The 14,195-nt window shown below is 50.7% G+C and overlaps 6 protein-coding genes across 6 annotated transcripts; 2 read left to right on the forward strand and 4 right to left on the reverse strand.

Moving 5' to 3' along the window:
- Positions 1-1,054: 1,054 nt before the first annotated feature.
- Positions 1,055-2,354, reverse strand: CCOS01_17055 (alkaline phytoceramidase; the record flags this gene model as incomplete). Its single annotated transcript, XM_060465189.1, has 8 exons — positions 1,055-1,104; positions 1,169-1,315; positions 1,376-1,490; positions 1,559-1,624; positions 1,701-1,840; positions 1,919-2,066; positions 2,129-2,167; positions 2,250-2,354. The coding sequence occupies 8 exons, from the start codon at positions 2,352-2,354 to the stop codon at positions 1,055-1,057; spliced, it is 810 nt and encodes a 269-aa protein (XP_060304279.1).
- Positions 2,355-2,771: 417 nt separating this feature from the next.
- On the reverse strand, positions 2,772-2,975 carry CCOS01_17056 (uncharacterized protein; the record flags this gene model as incomplete). Its single annotated transcript, XM_060465190.1, has 1 exon — positions 2,772-2,975. A coding segment is annotated over one exon (204 nt), but the record flags the coding sequence as incomplete, so codon positions are not given.
- Positions 2,976-4,394: 1,419 nt separating this feature from the next.
- Positions 4,395-7,125, forward strand: CCOS01_17057 (M protein repeat protein; the record flags this gene model as incomplete). Its single annotated transcript, XM_060465191.1, has 3 exons — positions 4,395-4,569; positions 4,647-6,091; positions 6,169-7,125. 3 exons carry the CDS (start codon positions 4,395-4,397, stop codon positions 7,123-7,125), a joined length of 2,577 nt encoding a protein of 858 aa, XP_060304281.1.
- Positions 7,126-7,273: 148 nt separating this feature from the next.
- Positions 7,274-8,507, reverse strand: CCOS01_17058 (uncharacterized protein; the record flags this gene model as incomplete). The annotated part of the gene is made up of 8 exons (XM_060465192.1): positions 7,274-7,324; positions 7,405-7,499; positions 7,560-7,797; positions 7,865-7,878; positions 7,950-8,052; positions 8,155-8,283; positions 8,341-8,366; positions 8,453-8,507. The coding sequence occupies 8 exons, from the start codon at positions 8,505-8,507 to the stop codon at positions 7,274-7,276; spliced, it is 711 nt and encodes a 236-aa protein (XP_060304282.1).
- Positions 8,508-9,660: 1,153 nt separating this feature from the next.
- On the forward strand, positions 9,661-11,118 carry CCOS01_17059 (WD domain-containing protein; the record flags this gene model as incomplete). Its single annotated transcript, XM_060465193.1, has 1 exon — positions 9,661-11,118. One exon carries the CDS (start codon positions 9,661-9,663, stop codon positions 11,116-11,118), a length of 1,458 nt encoding a protein of 485 aa, XP_060304283.1.
- Positions 11,119-11,238: 120 nt separating this feature from the next.
- On the reverse strand, positions 11,239-13,646 carry CCOS01_17060 (ATPase; the record flags this gene model as incomplete). The annotated part of the gene is made up of 4 exons (XM_060465194.1): positions 11,239-11,981; positions 12,038-12,669; positions 12,732-13,171; positions 13,230-13,646. The coding sequence occupies 4 exons, from the start codon at positions 13,644-13,646 to the stop codon at positions 11,239-11,241; spliced, it is 2,232 nt and encodes a 743-aa protein (XP_060304284.1).
- Between the last annotated feature and the right edge of the window lie 549 nt (positions 13,647-14,195).

The following is a 14,195-nucleotide window of genomic DNA, read 5'->3' on the forward strand; positions in this document are numbered from 1 at the left end:
CGCGACAAGGTGGGGATAATTAGTGGATGGTGAATGCGTGTAACTTTAGTTTGCAGTGGACTGGTTTGGAAAGGCGGTATCTAGCCATACAGGCAAGTGGGTGACAAAAAAAGTGATGCACAGTACCACACCGAAGAACTACCACTTCCTCATACCCAGCAATGCCTACTTTAACCTATTTTTGAGCTTTTAATATTTTAAAAATAACAGAATGATCTTCTCATCTTCTAATATAATATCCTAAGAAACCTAATTAGTATTGGTCTATTTGGGTCGTTGTACGAGTGGTCAATCTTGAGGTTCTGGTAGAAGGTAGTGTGTACCAATTTTTGGCACCAGCCTGACAGGTAAGGTATGGACCGTCACAAATTAAGCAAGACTCTACGGCACTCCTTGCCTACCTCAAGGTACCGTGGCACCGTGGGTACCTCCCAGTGGAGAAAGGCGTTTGGTAAGATATGCAACAAGGAAGAATACCTTCAGGGGATTATGCATTTACCGCTACGTCGTGCTTACTGGCTCCGCACTTACATTACCTTAACTAAGGTACCACGTAAGGTAGGGTACCTGAGGTGAGGTAGATGAATAGAAGACGGCATTGGACTACCTTTCACTTTGCAAAAGGTCACACAAGTTCTATATTTTGTTTCTGGCTCGATTCAATTGCAATTGATGGGGTATTTCTAGTATGCCGCAGGTGCGGGCATATGTCATCCTGCCATCTGCGCCCAGCAGTGCTGGCTGCTAGATACATCCATCTGCCAATGGTTCTAAACAGGGCTCCTAGAGGTGCTTGTGTCTTCCTTGGCTTGAGAATATGCGGCTGCTGTCGCCAAACCCTCGGCTTGGGTGCCGGTGCAATCTTACCTTGAACGGTTACCGATTGTCTGTCCACCATTGATATCCTGATTTCTTAGTCCGACTTCTCTGCTTTGACCACTAGCGGTATCGACGAAAGGGACCTTGGCCAGACGAGTTTGTACTCATCTTCGCGACCCTCGAGACATCTGCGTAGCCATATGCCCCATGTAATGTAGTAGTAAGCTATAACTCATTAGCACATGTCGGAGGTGGGAATGCCGTATGTCCTCTGATCCATACCTCCTATACATCACATTAGCAACAATCTTGGTAGAAATGACAGTACCGCTCCAATCAGAAAACGTACCAACACCTGTCATCAAGTGCCACCAAGCATGACCCTCTAGCAGTGCGCCCCAAGGCAAACCAAGCTGTCGTCGCCATTGTCTTATTTGGCTGCAAAACGCATTGTCAATATTCCAGATAAGAAACCCCATGAGGAAGACACTGAGTCCTAATCAGTCATGTCAGCATTATAGAACAACATGTATGGTTTGGGGCCGTTCCAAGAGACCTGTTCCAACCATGATCCACATGGTTTTGAGAATGAGATCGGCCTTGTCCTTGTTTCTTCGTGCCAGAACTGGCCGCAGCTGCGTCTCCATGACATACAAGCTGCGTAAAACAACCTGCACAGCGTCAGTCAGCATTTCGATAAGGAAGGCATTCTGAGCGCTGATTGAGTTCAAAGTATTACCGTTGCTGTCAACGCTGCATAGCAGGCCTGGTGGAAAGCCGGATCTTTGGTGATGTGGTAGTAGGACTATTGCACAGTGGTCAAAACGGTGGGTTCTCACAATCATCACGCCGTGGATGGCATTGGTTCAGAATCCACCCACCGTGATAAGGCCAGCCAAGAGGACGAGACCGCCGCCCAACAAGACCGAAAACCTGCTAGACTTGGAGAATGAAAATGTTGCAAAGACCATGAGACACGTGGTGTATATCATGGATAGCTCGTCGATAAGCTGCATAGGGTCTAGCCAAGTAATTTTGTCAGTTCAGTACTCCGCGTGCAGATAGCAGAAGATGTCCTGAGCGAGGAGTGAGGACGAACACTTCAAGGATGTGTGGAAGGCCGTAGAGCCCAGTCCAACGATAACGTATCCGAGATATGCGACTAGGAAAATGCGTGGGTGGCCCTGAGATACGCAATTATGTACGCCTTTGAAGCCAAGCCACAGGAACAAGAGGTTGGTCAAGGTCTTTTAGAGGGTCAAGTCAGTAAAGATGAGAGCTGACTGAAGCAGGAGAATGTGTAACTTACATTGCAAACTTCAGCACAGTAATAAGAAACTACATAGTCCTATGTCGACAAAGGTAAGCAGGGGTCAGCAACACCAAGAATGGCACAGAGCGACCACACAGGTGGACGACGAGTTTCTCACCTCTTCGCAAAAATTCAGAGTTGAGGTTTTTTCTCCCCAGTAGCCCTCTGGAGAATCATCATTGTACGCCACACGCAAGGCCTGGAACAGTGGAGATGAAGCCATTTGTAACGAACGACCTTGGCCGGATCAACCCGGGCGAGTGAGACAAGAGGCAGAGGGAAATGAGCAGTTGTTTGTCCAGCTCAAATGGGCCCTGGTTCAAAATAACGCAGATTGCAACTTTGCTGAGAGAGAGAAAGGGTTGTACTGGATCTTGGCCACGGTTGCAGAGATTGTGAAGGAATCCGAGTGTTCTAAAATCTTTTAAACTTTCCGTCTACGTGTTCCAAGCGGCACCGGAGACACAAAGGTGAGGAAGCAGAACAGCAAGGCGCGCGCCCGGTGAACACGGAGAATATAAGCGAGAATAAGAGAACGAGAGAAAGGAAGAAGGAGAGAAGGAGAGGGGGGCATATGAGGAGGGGGAGTACCACTAGACTCGTAGAAAGGGCCGGGTCGCTCGGGGGAAATTTGAATCAGTCAGTATCTTGCGACAGACTGGGCCAGATTCCGCCGGTTGAGCTCCAGTTGCACAGTAGAGAGATAGGCAGCCACAAGCACTTTGGTTGGTACTCGAAGAAATGGGAGGTATTGCAGGTTGCAAGTTGAAGAGGGCCGTCTTGGACTAATTCGTGGCCTTTGCCCGTTCGTTGTCTGATGTTGAGAAATCCGAGGTATGAGAGCACGACGAGCGTGTGGCCTGCAACTTTGCGGGAGGAGGAAAGAAGACGCACTACGATCAACGCAAGTGATTACGGGCTTATACCCCAAGGTAAAGAATGAGTTCTGCCCATAAATCAACGAAGATAGCAAAGACAATCCGTGGTACCTCGTTGGTTACACGTTGCAGACACGACTCGGTTTAGCTCTGGTGGACGTTCCGAGGCCCCAGTGGAGGATGACGTACCTTCACCTCTTGCAGCCCCTAAGGTAGGTACTTCGTACCGGAATGCGGTGGATGCACATATGCACGTTACTCGCATGGGTAATCGGATTGGAGGCTCCTATCAGGTCATTTTCCTGCTTACTTTCATGTCTACTGGAATGAGTATCCCAAAATTTAGGAGTTGGTGTTGTGTTGATAGCAGCGCAGTGGCCATCTTTCCGACTATTACAAACCCAAGTGATCTACCTTGGAGAATATCTAGTTCGTGTCAAGTCACAACTTGCGTTGTTCTTCGTGTGAAAGGTCTCCATAGAACGCCATTAGCCACTTTAGCAAGGGACCCTGGCAGAAAAGGCACTGTTTACCCATCATATCGTCTTGATGAATCCGCGCCATGGAGCTAATTACCAGGTGGCCGGAAAGATAGATGATGGCATACAGTACCATAATATTACGACCTTGGGCTATATATGTGTGCCTATGTTGATCACGTTGGACTCTTATAAACTGCCTCACTTAAAGCAGAGGCAAATTTCAATGTGATACCAGAGCTACACACCCATTGAGGTGGGTAAGTGAGGCGCCCAGCGTGAAACGGTCACCCCTCTTTGAGCTAGATCTTCGTGCTGTACGGAGTAAGAAACTGTAGTTTTCTCATCTGCTAAGTATCGGTGCCGTGTGTACTCTGTACGGAGTACCTCACCTCCCTGCCTTGCCGCGACCCGACACGGAACCGCAACTGCGCTTTGCCCAACCTAAATAAACGATATTGCTCCAGCTCCCTTACATGCCACGTTGGTTGTCCATGTGAGCATTCTTTGTCTACACACCTGGCACAGAGAACCAATACATTCTTCCTTCCACTTGTTCTCAGCCGATCGACGCTCAACCCGATTACTAGCTGCCGCGCTGTACTGCACTGCTCTTCTTGGTCGCAACCGGCCCACCTCCTTCAGCACCACGGATCCCAAAGCTTCTTGCTGTTTTTCGTCACCGAACGCGCAACCTCCACACTTTCTTGTCGAGTACAGGGAAGACAATCAACTCCCTTCTTGCGAGTCGGTAGCACGACAGCTCGATCCACTCCCATCGCATCACGGTCTTTGAAGGCGTACTCGAAATGTTCATGACCTCCGAAACACACAGCAGCCACGAGGCATAGCCCAGCCGTCTTCGTTTCTAGGTATTCAGGACCGATACATCAGCCGATCATCATTATGACAGCTCCCGCAAAGTCGACGCGTTGGGGCTCTTTCCTTCAGCAGGCTGTTGCCGGCGTCGAGGCCCGTCTCGATAACATGCTTGCTGAGGGAGAGAATGGAGCTATCCCACCGCAAGCTCCCCAGTCTGCTACGGCTTCTACCACGGCTCCCTCCAAGGACCAGCAAATAAGTAAACCACCCCCTCCCTATGGCTCGAACCGTCATGGAGTGATACCACAACAATCGTACTGACCACATCTACTTCAGGCCAGCCTCGATCCTCAACGAGTAGCCGTACCAACGACCGCCTACAAGAGCGTCTTACAAAGGCCATTGCCGCTAAAAACACCCAGCCGTCCGATGCCCGTAGCATAACGTCAGACTCCCAGAGTGCTCGACCGAGCGCTGATGGCGGCCGTCCAGGAGCCGGTTCGCTTCCAAAACGGGGTGCTGATACTACTAGCCTGGCAAACACTCTAACGCCGGTAGCAGTCCTGACTGAGGCCGCCGTACCCAATAACACCGTGCAGAATGAGGGCGATCTCGTTGAGGCTTCCAAAGAAGATCCTCTGGACAGCCAGCGAGCTCCGAATTCGCCAGAGAGGAGCCGAGACTCGGAGGCTCAACAAGACAGTGTCTCCGCCGCCCCCAGCCCCCAGCCAGAACTCGAGACGGCCACCACCTTCACTGGCAACCGTCTCGAATGCAAGGATTGTGCGGTACTCCATGCACAGGTCGAGGCTCTGGAAGCTAGGGCAGAACAGTCAGCAAAAGAGCAACAGGAGGAGATGCATCGCTATGTCGAACAGTTTGAGTCCATGCAGGCAAAGCTGCAATTCCTGGCACGGGATGCTACAGACGCCGCACGAACGTCTGCAGCGGCGGCAGGTGCGGGGAGTCACGAGCGAATACTTGCCGAAAGGGACATGAAGATTACGGCTCTTATGGACGAAGGCCGGAATTTGGCCGCTACGGAGCAGAAACATCGGGTCATTATCAGGAAACTCAGGGCGCAGATCGCAGGCGACGAGAAAACTTTGGGAGAGCTACGTGCTCGTCAAGAAAAGCTAATTGCCGACATGGAGACTCTGCGGCCCCGAGCCAGCCGCGTTGAGGAACTTGAACAGTCGAACCAAGAACTGCAGATCAAATCCAACGGAATGCAAGATGAACTAAGCGCGTTGCGCGATGAAGTGTCAACTAACAAATCAACGATGCAGAGGCTACGGGATGATCTCCGGAGGGCCTCTGACCAGGCTACTTCCGCTGTAGGTAAAGCGAACGAGGAGGCGCTGACCGCCGAGAAACGCCGCGTCAAAGACCTTGAAGATACCGTTGCTGCATTGCAGCTAGAGCGAAGCCTCATCGCTGGCCGGGCAAAGGAAAGTGCAGCAGAGGCAGAAGCAAAAGCAGCGCGCGCCGCCGAACGCGCCCGTGCCAAGGAACTCGAGATGAAGGGGGAGCTTCAAGCAATGGAGGGGAAGCTGGAGGCGATGCGTGCGCTAGCAGAAGAAGCTTCCTCTGGCGCTGTGGGTGATTCTCAAGTCAAACTTCTGCGTCAAGTGGAAACACTGCAGACGCAGCATGCCATTGCTGCCGAAAATTGGCAGGGTATCGAGGCCAGTTTGGTCGCAAGGGTAGCCAACCTTGAGCGCGAGAGGGATGATGCTCTGCGACGCGAATCAGACATGCGGAAAAAGGCTAGAGAGACTGTAAGGCACATGATTATTCCTCCAGGCCATTTACCGGAGCTTCTGTCATTGAGTATCATTATTCTAAACGATTACAGGCAACCCGATGCAAACGCCAGGATGAGGAGCTCCAAGAGCTCACGAGCAGGTTTCCAAACTACCAACGGGATATCGAGAGTGTTCAAGCTCGTAATGAGACGCTGCAGAAAAGAGCAGAGAGCGCCGAGGCAGCGCTATCTCAGGTGAGGCTCGACCTCGAAAAGCAGCAGGCAGCTTGGAAGAATGAAACCGTTGAGCCCGACCGTCGGCCTTGGCTGGAAGACCACTTACCCGGTCCTGGATCTAGAGTTCAGAGTCGCCCAGACTCGCCTTTGCTCTCCGTACCTACGCGTACGATGAGTAATGACCTGCTACTTCTGCACAGTGTATCTGGCAAGGGTCGTAAGATATCGACCCCGACTAGCGGAACAGACGGCTTCCAAGAGGGTTCACAGCTGGGGAGAAGACTGTCAAGCCAGCCTCCAGCAAGACCGCCCATGCTGCCCAGCGGCTCCAGTTTACCGGTTGCGCCGTCCATTACTTCGTTTGAGTTGCCTCCAGACTCGTTGCCTACGCCCACATCCTACGCAGGCGACAAGGACGATTTGTTTGACGGCGTAGAAACATCGTCTTCACCTCGCCAAATGATGCATGATATGGTTTCTGTGTCAACGGTTGGTGCAGGGCCTTCGGTGCAGCTGGTCGAAAGAATGAGTGCGGCCATTCGTCGTTTGGAAGCGGAGAAAGTAACGTCCCGAGAAGAGCTGGCGCGCATATCGGGACAAAGAGACGAAGCTAGAGCCGAGATTGTTTCCTTGATGAAGGAACTGGAGTCGAGCAAGACGGCTTCAAAACGGGTGACCGAGTTGGAGGGACAGGTTGAGGATTTGAACTCGAGATACCAGACAACACTAGAATTACTCGGGGAGAAGAGCGAGCTAGTAGAGGAGTTGCGGGCTGACGTGCAGGATGTCAAGGCCATGTATCGAGACTTAGTAGAACGCACCATCAAATAAAGGAATCTTAAGTGCTGAGCACACAAACTGAACGTATTCTTCAAGCGGCTGTCATTTGCTGCGAGTCCATGGAAGAGTATGGTCTCACCACCGCCCTAGCTGGGGAGGCAAAATACTGTATGCTATTCCTGTGGCTAGCTCAGCTGACTCATAGCTCTATGCCGTCCTCCTCGGCTGCACGTTCAATGAATCGGCGGACCTGCAAAGGCTCTCGAGCCCCCAGATTAGCTAATGTAGTTCGTGAAGCAGAAGTTCTGTCGAGCTGATATCATCACGTACCTCCTTATCAGGGGCCAAATCTAGAGGTAGACATCCATCATTGTCCTTTTTGTTGATCACGGCGCCAGCCTTTAGCAAAGCTACTGCTGTGTCACCTAAAATAGAATGTCAGTTGTACTTCATATCGCGTAGTTGAGGCTGGGAACGAGACGCACCGTGGCCCTCAGCAATAGCGTGGTGTAGGGCAGTGTAGCCAGAGGCGTCGGTGGCATTGAGAGGACTCCCGTGTTTGATCAGAAGTGACACCATCGGAACTGAGCCTATGGCAGCAGCCCTGTGTATGGCATACTGGCTGCGTTTGTCGCGGATCTTGGTGGACGCGGGCGGGTCGTGGTTGAGAAGCTTCTTTGCGACGTCCAAGTTGTTTTTTGACGCCACAAAGTGCATAACACTCTGTGTTCAACTTGAATTAGGTCCTAAATAGGAATAGCGATAGCAATGAGAGATCCCTTCTACTCACCTGTCCATTATGGTCTGAAACATGCAAGTAATGATTAGAAGGGTTCAAGTTTGGGGGCGCAACAAGCATAATGAGAATATCTCACTCTTCAGGTTGACATCGGCGCCCTTTTGGAGAAGTAAATTGACGAGATCATCGCCATCTTTGAGACTTGCAGAGATCATCAGCGGCGTCCAGCCGCTGCCATCCTAAGTGTCAAGAGTTGAGCTTAGCGTATGTTTTATAGTCAAGTAGATGGCTGACAATCATGAGACATCCTCAGAGCAGAGCCTCCCAGAAATCTCACTTACTTGGACATCAGGGTCAAAGCTACGACTCTGCGTGAGTAGAATGACGATGTCGATGCAGTTGGAGGATGTGGCCCAGTGTATGGGAAGCCTGCCGTCATCGTCTTCTCGTGCAGCGAGCTTGGGCTCCGTCTATAGTCCGAAGTCGGTCAATGCATACTCCTTGCGTGGCTTCGGAAAATAAAATACCTTGAGTATGGTTTCTGCGATAGATACTGCAAGTCAGGTTAGCCACATTCTTACAACCAAGCGTTTTTGAGAAGCAAAGCGGTGGCTGCTGCCTTCTTGGCAGAGTAAGTACCTTTGCCCTCGCGAGCTGCAGTATGGAGAGGAAACTTGTCCTGGGCCTCTGCCATGTTGACTGTTACCTCCTTCTGGTTGAAGTTTTCGACAGTCTTGTAATGGTGACCAATGGTTGGTGGCGTGCTGTAGTACGAAGAACAATATCGTTACGTGAAGTTGATGGTTTTGGGGTCAAATACCGGGAGAAGTCAATTCAGTGAGAGAGGAGTTCCAAGAAGTTGTAGGTGGATTTAGACCGTAAGAAGTTGCGAGAAATAGTCGATCACAATCCGGACGAAAACCTATTGTACCAGGAAGCCGAGTTCGAGAGGGACCTAGTATCGATTGGAATTTTCGCGTGTCACTTGTCCGAGATGAAATGATGAAAGGTAAGGAGGGCAGTTGTTGAGGTAAGGTAGCCAAGAGGAGTCGGTCTCTCAAGTAATGTAGGTACTTAGCTAAGTAAGGTAGTCACTGCCACCTTGTCTTCAATATGTCCAAAGTTCGGCACCGAGGAATTCACTTCAGCCGCCGTCCGGAGCCAGTACGCAATGAGCAACGCTGTCACTACCGTTACTTCACATAAGTAAGGTACGCAGCAAAATTTCTCAGTCATGTAAGTGACCAAGCTCATAAAGAGGTCTGGAACCATTGCCCAGCGAGAGAAGCTAGGTGATAGGTGAGATCTAGGTTTCTAGGCAGTATACGTCTAAGGCAGTGAAGCTAAGGTACCTTACCTTACACCTTTAATAGCTAAGTCAAGCTTAAGAAAAACCGGGTGAACGTTATATACTCACGGTTGTGACTTTGTTCAGAAATATCCATGACCATGGATCTGTTGATAAAGCGACGCCTTAAAGGCTCATTGCTCCAAGTCCCAAATTACCTACCTGAGGCCTGGTGGTACCTACTCCAGATAAGGTACCTCCTGTATGTAAATACCGTTAGTTAGGTAAGGTAAGGTAAGGTAGGCGCGCACGTTGGTACCTACACGACCATAGAAGCACGTACCCACCCAGACCATCGCTAAAGATGGCTATCCAATTCAAGACTCTGGCGCGTCAGTCTTTTTCCAATCCATCCCATTTCATTCCGCTACACCGCGACGCACCACAATAACTATTCGGCACCTGGCGCATAAACAAGATCGTCGAATCAAGGAAAATTCAACCAGAACGCGCTTCTGCGATACTTCCGCTCCATCGACCCAGTCAGGTTGCCACTGCGATGGGAGCCGCCATGGCTGAACCGACGGCGCCCTCGTCCGACACCACCCCTTTAAGGTCCCTCCTAGACGGCAATCAGAAGACGACCAGAACCATTTACCCCCAGGCTCTCGGCCTTCCCTCTAAGAAACGACAAAGAAACGAGCCCAGCGACTCGTCGACCGAGAGGCCCAGCGACGAAACGGGTGCCGATCGCCGGTTCAAGCTCGAATACTCCGGGGTTCAGCAGCTTCCACCAGCTCTTGCTGCTAAGCAGCCCGCTCCCACGAAGGCACGGCGAATCAAGGCACACTCCAAGCCAGAGCAGGCTGTCATCAGACGAAATTCTGCACAGAAGCTACTTGAGGGCCCCAGTGGACCCGGCCCTGGCGCTCCTCCCATCAATAATGAAAGACCCGGCGTCAAAGACAACAACTACCAACTTTCTCAGCCCACAAGTCTGACCCGAGCGGGCGCGTCAACTCCTCACGGCGCCAGGCCTGAGTGGCATCCGCCATGGAAGCTAATGAGAGTCATTTCTGGTCACTTGGGATGGGTTCGGAGCTTAGCAGTCGAGCCAGGCAATAAGTGGTTTGCAAGTGGTGCTGGCGACAGGACTATCAAGATCTGGGATTTAGCCACCGGCTCCTTACGCCTGACTCTGACTGGTCATATATCGACCGTACGTGGCCTTGCCGTAAGCCCGCGCCACCCTTATTTGTTCTCCTGTGGCGAAGACAAGATGGTCAAATGCTGGGATCTCGAGACAAACAAGGTTATCCGCCACTACCATGGCCATCTAAGCGGCGTCTACACACTTGCGCTTCATCCCACCTTGGACGTACTGGTCACTGGTGGTCGAGACGGTGTCGCAAGAGTCTGGGACATGCGAACCCGAAGCAACATTCACGTATTATCCGGCCACACCGGGACTGTATCGGACGTCAAGTGTCAAGAGGCCGATCCTCAGGTCATGACCGGGTCTTTAGATGCGACAGTGAGACTTTGGGATTTGGCTGCCGGAAAGACCATGGGTGTCTTGACGCATCACAAAAAGGGCGTTAGGGCCTTGGCCACGCATCCCTCAGAGTTTACGTTTGCTAGTGGTAGCACGGGAAGCATCAAGCAGTGGAAATGTCCCGAAGGAGCCTTCATGCAGAATTTCGACGGCCACAACGCCATCATCAATACGCTCAGCGTTAACCAGGAAAACGTTCTGTTTTCCGGTGGCGATAATGGCTCCATGAGTTTCTGGGACTGGAAGACAGGCCATCGCTTCCAGGCTCTAGATACTACGGCACAGCCGGGATCCTTGGACGCCGAGGCGGGCATCATGAGTTCTACGTTTGATCGCTCCGGGCTGCGTTTGATTTGCGGAGAGGCCGACAAGACGATCAAGATATGGAAGCAGGATGAGAAGGCGACACCTGAGTCGCACCCCATTGTTTGGCAGCCAACACTGGCCAGACGCAAGTTTTAGATACTGGCAAAGGATCCATGTAGAATAGGATTGGCTCGGAAACCCCAGCCTTACTTGTCATTAATAGATACCCGACCCCAAAGCGTGCCTGTATTCGGGACCTATATTTCAGACAGTGACCTAGAAAAACAGACCCAAGGCTTTTACTTCTCCATCATCTCGAAACGCCATCTTGACCTCCTCATCACCCACAGCGAGACGTACCTTGCTTGGTCGTTCTGGTTTATGTGCTTCTAACACAATGATGCCAGCGCCCGTTAGTTCAAGCGCCGCCTGAGGAAGCGCCAGAGATTGGACTACTCGGATACTACCATTGCCTTGGCCGACGTCACCTCCTGATGGCCCCGTCGACAGAGCTCCGAGGATGGTGGACTCGAGAGTCGCCGTGTCCAGGTTGATGATGCGGTGTATTTCGTCCACTACATCGCCGAATGTCGTCTCAACAGTGCCGCTTCTTTGAATTGTGACTAGCAACGAACACAGGAATAGCTTGGGTGCGAAAGGTAGAGACCGAAGGTGTTGTTGGACAGGATTGGTCGTGGCCTCGTTGATGGCACGTTTGATTGTGGCGATAGTGACCTTGACTGGCGCATCTGATGGTCTGCCTTTGCTCGGGGTTGATCGTCGTGCCTCGGGGTCGACTACAAGCGTCTCGATGCGGGTGTCGCCTTCGGCGAGCTCTACAGCTCGCCTACAAATGTCCAGGGCTCTTCTTGCATCGCCGCTCACTGCAGCCACCTTCCGGCTGGCGAATTGAATAGCGTCCGCCTCCACGATGCTCCCGGGCACACATTCGAGCCTTGACTGAATAATCTTCATGAGTTGTTCATGGTTATAGCCTGGGAATGTGATTCTTGTCAAGCCTGGTTTGTCATGTCAGCACGAAACACTTTTCGCAGTATGCATGCATAGAACTCACCTATGCGACTGCTGATTTTGTTACTCAGAGTTCTCTCCGGAAGGTCCATGGTATTCGCAACAGCTAGGACAATGAGCCTGCTATGTCGAAGGCCAGGCCAGTTGAAAAAGTTGTACATGACGCTCTGGTTCTTCGTCACCAGCTGGTCCAGTTCATCCATCAGCACAACGCACGGCGTCCGGCGAGGACTTGGATTGTTGAACTCTCTCTCTAAAAGGTCGATGGCTTGTGTAGGACTAACTCTCTCGCCTTTGAGTGCCTCCCACAGGAGGGTGTAGGACTGGTGAGGGTCGGTGATCTTCATGCCATTGATCTCTACGAATATGAAATCGTCAAGTTCATCGGCCTTCACGCTGTCTTCTAGGCGAGATATCACTTCTCGGACAGTGGCTGTCTTCCCCGTCCCTGGAGTACCAGCAATATAGATACAACTTCCTGAACCATCCGCAATGGCTGCCTCCAGGTGTGAATACACCAGGTTGAACTCGCTCTCGCGGCAAGGCAAGCTTCTTGGTACGGAGGCAACGTGGAGCTGGGAACGAGCCAGCTGAAAAGGCGAAGACTGCAAGCGTTTTGGTGACAGTACTCTCGTACCTAAAGGCGTAAACTCGAGCGTCTTCTTCACCACGATCCTGCATGAACACGGCCAGTTAGGCGAGGCGCCTAATGAATCAGGTATGGAGCAGAGACATACCGTTTACGAGACCCAGGTGTCGTCGTTATCCGGGCATCTCCCTTGGGCGTTGAATGTTCGGCCTTCGGGGTTCGTTTGGGCGTCGATGCACCCGCCAAACTATCTGTGGTCATCTTGTACGACTGCTCCGGCGTTGATTGCCTCGCTGCCTGACGATGTCGCGTCGACTTCGTTTTTGATTTGACAAACCCGATCAGGTCAGAAACGCCCTGCTCACTCGCATGATACACTTCTTCCCACACAAACTCATCCGTGTAGGTTGCTGTTCTTGTGTTACATGCGCGACGGCAGATGAAGGTCTTACCAAAATCGGGTGAGGATCGAGGTATTTTGCCCGACGGGTACTTTTGATGGAATTCTCGATGAGAAATGACAACGGCTGTGCCGTTGACAGCGGCGAGCGGATTTACATCCCACGAAGGTGAGATGTACAGTTCATTCTAGATGACTCAAAAGTAAGCGTTGGCACCATCAATTAGCCTGGGTCGAATGACATACAGGCAGGAAATCCGACCGTTTCCTCTCCTTGTTACGGATTTCCTTCTCTGTCGAGAACCACATGAAGTTCGCTGCTTTTTCGCCATCATCTTCTTCTAAAAACTCGCAGACTATGGCGACCCAGGCCTCGTTGGACCCTTCCGCCTTCAGTAGAACACAGTCGCCAACGTAGCACTCAAACTTGCCCATTCGGGCACCCATGATCCGCCCCTCAGTATTGGCTCTCCTCCGCTTCCGAGAGGTTTGCGTGTCGTCGCCATGGTCCTGTGGGGTATCCGCATCATTGGACTCGAGAATCCATTCCCATGGAAGATCATCTATGCCAAGCTCATCATCTGAGTCGTCCCTGACAACGCCTGTAGACTTTTTTGACTGACGACGCCCTCGTGGAGCTGTTTTGGGCGCGAGAACACCCATTGAAAGCTGCAATAAGATGCTGCAATTGAGGCCCTCATTAACTTAGTTATGCAGTCAGCGATGCAATGTTGTCCGCGGCGAGGGACCCGTGATTTAAATAGGAGGTTCAGCTAAAAGTACGTAGACCTCCGACCACGGATATACGGAGGTGCGTCCCAAAAGTTATAACAGTGGGGACATGGGTTAATTACCTAGTCAACAGGATCGGTATAAGAAGCTACTTCGAACTTTAATTAATAAGGATATTAAATTATCGATTAAATTGAATAAATTATTAATACTTCTTATTATATAGCTTTTAATTAATATTTTATTAATAAGAGATAGAGATAGGGATTTATATCTTAGGGTCGCTTATTCAAAATAAGTTTTTATTTATTTTAATATTCTATTTTTATTAATTATTAAAGTAGTTCTTAATATTATTAATCCCTTTAAGGTCCGGTTCGCCTTATTAAGTACTCTTTTTACTTTTATTTGTTTTTTATTTCTACTTTTACTAGCTATTTAGGTAATTCTTAATATTAGTTATATAGTATTAATATATAG

This window comes from Colletotrichum costaricense (assembly GCF_030867565.1).
Source record: "Colletotrichum costaricense strain IMI 309622 chromosome Unknown Scaffold_38.1, whole genome shotgun sequence".
NCBI lineage: Eukaryota > Fungi > Ascomycota > Sordariomycetes > Glomerellales > Glomerellaceae > Colletotrichum > Colletotrichum costaricense.